Below are 5,657 nucleotides of genomic sequence, written 5' to 3'. Positions count from 1 at the left end.
GTCTCATTACACAAACTGGGAATTGTTCCCATCTCTTCTATTTTCTGGGAGATATAAAATGGGTATTATTTCTCCTTTAAACGTTTAGTAGAATTCAGAGTGACTAGGCCTGCATATTTCTTTTTTCAAAAGTTTTTCAACTGAATTCAATTTCTATAATAATTGTAGGACTACTCAGGTCATTTACTTTACCTTGGGCGACTTCTGATAGTTTGTTGTTTAGGATGAGTTGATCTGATTCGTCTAAATTGTCAGCTGTATGGAGTTGTTCCCAGTGTCCCTTTAGTACCCTATTAATGCTCGAGTGGTCTGTAGTGACATCCCTTCTTTCATATTAGTGGCTTGCGTCCTCTCTTCTTTCTTCTTTGGTCTTGCTAGATTGCATTATTGATTTTATTGATCTTTTCAGAAAATCAGTGTTTGGTTTCATTGGTTTTCTCCATTTTTTTCTCAACTGTCCTTCTGTTTTAATTCCATTGGTTTCTGCTCCTTATTATAGACTTTCTTCTGCTTGCTTTAGATTTATTTTGCCCTTCTTTTTCTAGTTTCTAAAGGTGGAAGATTAGATTATTGAGTTGAGAACTTCCTCCGGTCCTAATATAAGCACTTAATGCTATTAATTTCCACGTAAGCACGCTTTAGCAACATCCTACAAATTGTGATATATTTTCATTTTTGTCCAGTTCAAAATGTAGTCTATTTGTTCCTGAGGTTTCTTCTTTGACTACGGATTATTTAGAAACATATTATTTAATCGCCAAGTGTTTGTAATTTCTTATACGATCTGTTATTGATTTCTACTTTAATTCTATTAATATCACAGACCGTATCTTGTATCATTTCAATTCTTTTAAAATGGTTAAGGTCCGTCTGATGACCCAGGATGTGGTCTGTTTTGGTGAATATTCCATGCGGCCTTGAGGAGAACACGTGCCCTGCTGGTGGTGGCTGGAGCGTCTTATAAATGTCACCGAGATCCAGACGGCGGCCGGCGACGTTCAGCTCTTCCGCGTCCTTGGTGATCTTCTATCCGCTTGTAATCCGGCTGATCCAGGGCGAGTGCAGAAGCCTCCGACGACCCATCAGCCTCCTTCTCCTCTCCGCTCTCGGTTTCTGCTCTGTGTGCTGCGAAGCTCCGTCTGTCTTAAATGTCACGCGTCTTCTGGATGAATCGGCTCTTCGATTACGTGTGACACCCTCTTACTTCCTGGAGATCTCCTGTGCTCCGAGGTCTGTTTTGTCTGGCATGAACCGAGCCTTTTGGTTTTCTTTTGATGAGTGTTCGCACGGAATGTTCTTTCATTCTTTCACCTTGAACCCACCCACACCATTGCATTTGACACGCGTTCCTGGTGGACGGCGTCTGTTTGGAGCTTGAATTCTTTATGCAACTTGACAACTTCTATCTTTAAGTTGGTGTGTTTAGACTATTTACAGGTAATTCTTGGTGTGCTGGGATTCAGGAAGCCATTTTATTATTATTTGTTCCTTCTCCTTGTCTATGGGGTTTTCCACTGTCTCTTTGTATGGTTATGTTTAGTGACTGCTCTGGGGTTACGATGTAAATAAATATTTAACTTTTCACAGTCTACTCAGAATTGATGCTTTGGTACTTCAAGTAGAATGCGGAACCCTCATCACCGCATGGGTCTCTCTCCCCTCTCCCCTTTTACATCATACTTATCTTACCTATTATATCTACACGCCGTACAAATCCCATCAGTTACAATTTCCGCTCCAACCGTCAATCATACTTCAAAGAACTCGGGAGGAGGCGAACTGTGTTATTTATCGCTTCTGCCGCCCTTTCTTCATTTCTAACGTGCCAGGTTTCCATCTGGTGTCATTTCTCTTCTGTCTGAAACAATTCCTTTAGCAATCTTTTCAGAGCACGTCTGCTGCCAGTAAATGCTCTGTTTTAGTTCATTCCGCCTTCATTCCTGCAGGACTTTGGTAGGACACAGCATTCTGAGTTCTGGAGTCTTTCCGCTACTGCTTCTAAAATGTTGTTCCATTTCCTTCCGGCCTCCATGGTTCCTGCTGAGGAATCCACAGTCACAAGTTATCGTTTCTCTGTAACTAATGCATCACTTTTCTATGTTTGTTTTCAATACTTTGTGTTTATTTTTCATCAGCTCGATTACGATGAGTCTAGGTGTGAATTACTTTGCCTTTATCTCTGGGGTTCACTGAACCTCTTCAATCTGTACGTTTAGGTCTTTTCCCAAATTTGAGAAGTTTTCAGCCATTATTTCTTCAAATGTTTTTTTCTGCGCTGTACTCTTTCTCCTCTCCTGGGACTCTGGTGACACAGGTGTTAGCCTGTCCCGTCCGACAGGTCCCCGAGGCTCATTCCCCGCCTCCTAACCATGTTTCTCTCTGTGGTTCAGCCGGGGCACATTCTCCGGGTCTATCTTCAAGTTCACGGACTCTTTCTTCCGTCATCTCCATTCTGATACTAAGGCCACTGAGCGAACTTTCTTTATTTTGGCTATTTTTTTCAGTTTTAAAATTTCCATCTGTTCTTCTTTACCGTCCATCTCTGTGCTGAGACTTTCTATCTTTCCATTTGTTTCAAGTATTCCCTCTTACGTAGTGGAGCATTTTTATAACGCCTGCCTTAAAGTGGTGATAATCCCAACATCTGTGGCACCTCCGTGTTGTCTGCTGAACGCCTTTTCCCTGGAAGCTGAGATTTTCCTGGTTCTTCGTATGTCAACCAAGTTTAGATGGTCTCACGGACGTTCCGCACACTGTATTGAGGTTCGGGTCGTAGTCAATACTGGAGTGGAGAAGGCCGACACTCTGTTTACTCAGGAACCAACCCAGCTGGGCTCAGGCCACAGCTTCGGAGCAGCTTTCTGTGGCTTGTGGTTTCCATGTCAGCTCCATGTTCAAAGCCTGTGCAGTGCTTTCGGATTTCACCTGCATGTGGCCCCTCCAGCGGGGGGTCTGGGGCTGGTGGCGGTCCATCCACAACCCCGTTCGCCACACCTCTGGTATGCAGCCTGGGGGTTAACCCGGCATTTCCGAAACAACTTTTTGGGGGCTGCTCTCCAAGCCCCTCCCGCTCCATGACCTCTCTAGGACTTTCCCGTTCCCCGGGCCCCTTTCCAGTCCTCCAGCCAGACCCCATGGTGCTGCATGTCCGACGACGGGGCCTGAATCCCAGGCCGAGCAGTGAGAGGACACAGTGTTTTGTAAAGTCGTGCAGGGTATATAAAAAGAGCCAGAGTACTTGTCTGTCATTACTGGAAGTCAACATGTAATGTCTACGTTGATAAACTAAGAAATAGCAGTAGAATATAACATTTAGAAAATGAAGTAAATGCCTTAAGTCGTAGCTAAGAGTTGACAGTGGCTGCTTCCGGAGATATAATTTTTTAGGACAATTATTTACTCAAGGGAAAAATACGAGAGTTAAGAAAGACAACATAACCACAATTTACTACTTACCTTCACAATAAATGACACTGAAATAATCATAACATAAACCTCAAATTCTACTTAGCCAAAACTTATGGTATGTTTATAATATTTATACTTTTCTTTGATTAATATCTGCGACTCTCGTTCAACTGTAAGGTCCATGGGATCAGGGATATTCTTCCTAGAGTATATATAGGTGCTCAATAAAAATTCACTGAGCGAATGAATAAGATGAAGAATTAGCTGGTGCAGGGGCAGAGAATAAGCACCCCCGTCTGGCTTGATGATGCTGTTGTCCCCAATGCCCAGGCAGCCCCACAGCAAAGAATGCTCTGGCCCCAAACGTCAACAATGCTAAGGCAGAGAAACTCTGATTAGAAGTGATACTCCTTGTGGAAAACGGCAGTATTTGATGTATTTATGCTCTTAAGAGAGTCGAACCTTCCAAAACTTACACTCCGATACTGTTTACACACCTAAAAAATGAAGGACATGTAGGAGCATGAGAAGGCCGAGCTGAAACGGAGTAACTACTGACTCACGCACGTCCCTGTACGGACAGAATGAGAGAGAACAGACAGACTGGCAACGGCTGTCGGATTTCTAATGGCGATTCTGTAATAAGGGCCCCAACTCGACCAAGTGGGAATGCGGCAGAATGTGGTCCCATAATGAGAGACATTCCTCATCATAAGAAAAGCTGCACAGTCAGCTGCTCCCTTATCAGGTCCCAAAAGCATCTCCGAATCGTAAATAACACTGAAAATAATGTTTGTCACTCGAGTCAGCACATCGGCGACATACTGAAATAACAGGTACGGGCCTTTTACCTAAGAAAAATGAGACAGCTGAGTCCTGACGGGCTCCTATGTGCCCTGTGAGGCAGGCCGGGCAAATTTCGGGAGCGGAAGCAGAAGAATGTGAGGTACCCAGACAGAGACTCTGCCCCGACACATCGGAGTCGGGGGGACTGTGGCGTCAGCAGGCAGTGGTTTCACACGGTGCCTGCGGCACCCACTCTGCGAGCACGGCAGGGGGCCGGCGGGAGCCTGGGGATGAGACCCCTCACGCACGCTTTGACTGGCCCCGCCCCGCTTTTTCTGGGGCTCAGAGAAAGTGGAGTTTTAAAAATCCTACTCTGGTCCCACCCCTCTGCACACAGCTGAAGAGAGCCGAGGTCCAGAGGGGGTGAGCGACAAGTCAGAAAGATGAGCCAGGGCTGGACGCTGATGGCCCGACTCCCTCCACAGCACTCACGCCACCAAGGCCATCCTCCAGTGCAGCTAACGTTCCAAGAGTCCTTTTTTAAAAGACACATACGGCACAGAAGTGGACCTCATTGCAAAGTGTGTACAGATGATGAGAGTCACGGGCCCAGCACGTCACCCCAAGAGACAGCTACGTGAACAGGGATGTCAGGAGACCCAAGGTAAAGCTGGCCTCAGTGAGCTTACGGCTGACTGCGACTCGGCAATCACACACTCTTCAAGGGCAAAGCCATGACATGAACAAAGTCTGCTCATGAAATACCCACAAACGTATCTGTCGACTTCTGAAAATGTATGAACTTTTCTAAAATGTATGAACGTGCTAGCAGCTCGCGGTGAGAGAACCGTATTGACAAAGTAGTAACTCACCTCTTCAGAGCTCATGCCGGCTGGGGGCGCCTTATAGACCAGACGGTGCGAGGGGTTGGGCTGGAGCCCACCCCGCAGGGGCAGCACCACCGTCCCCGAGCCGGCTTCCGGCAAGGGGTTCCACACAGCCCAGCGAACCACGTGCATGCACGCCAGGTTGGACAAGGAGGTGCCGGAAGCTGCCTGGAACAGAAACAAAGCACACGGTGTGTGAGTTGTCACAAAGCCACCTGGTGGGCGAAGCGACAGTGCGTTCACTGCCAAGTGTAACTAGATGCGGTGTGGCGAGGGCTCCTAGCCGTGCGGCTGACATGGAGGGGAAACCACCCACGTGGGAGGCGGTCAAACGGGGGGTGAGCACAGCGCCCCCTCCGGATGTTTTCCTCATGGGCAACAGAGAGCCGCCTGCGCCCTCCGGGATGAGGAAGGCAAAAGAATGGGGTACACCCTCACTGTCTCTGGGCAGCAGAGGGAGCATGGGCCCTCCGTCCCCGCTGGCCGAGCATACTGAGACCGCCCTGCAACTGGTCATAGGCCGTGGTCACAGAGAGGACGACAGCCTGCCTGGGGCGCCTCGCGCTCCGGAGAGGA

At 47.3% G+C, this 5,657-nt stretch overlaps 1 protein-coding gene across 1 annotated transcript in view; it reads right to left on the bottom strand.

Annotated features, from left to right (window-relative positions):
• Nucleotides 1-5,657, bottom strand: part of NPHP4 (nephrocystin 4) — a 183,633-nt gene that overhangs the window by 131,662 nt on the left and 46,314 nt on the right. Inside the window, exon 11 of the mRNA XM_023535625.1 lies at nt 5,067-5,249. Coding sequence (XP_023391393.1) covers nt 5,067-5,249 — 183 coding nt within the window. The remainder of the gene's footprint in view (nt 1-5,066; nt 5,250-5,657) is intronic.

Source organism: Pteropus vampyrus, unplaced genomic scaffold, assembly GCF_000151845.1.
Source record: "Pteropus vampyrus isolate Shadow unplaced genomic scaffold, Pvam_2.0 Scaffold142, whole genome shotgun sequence".
Lineage (NCBI taxonomy): Eukaryota > Metazoa > Chordata > Mammalia > Chiroptera > Pteropodidae > Pteropus > Pteropus vampyrus.
The sequence above is the reverse complement of the archived record's forward strand: the minus strand, read 5'-3'. Positions and strand labels throughout refer to the sequence as shown.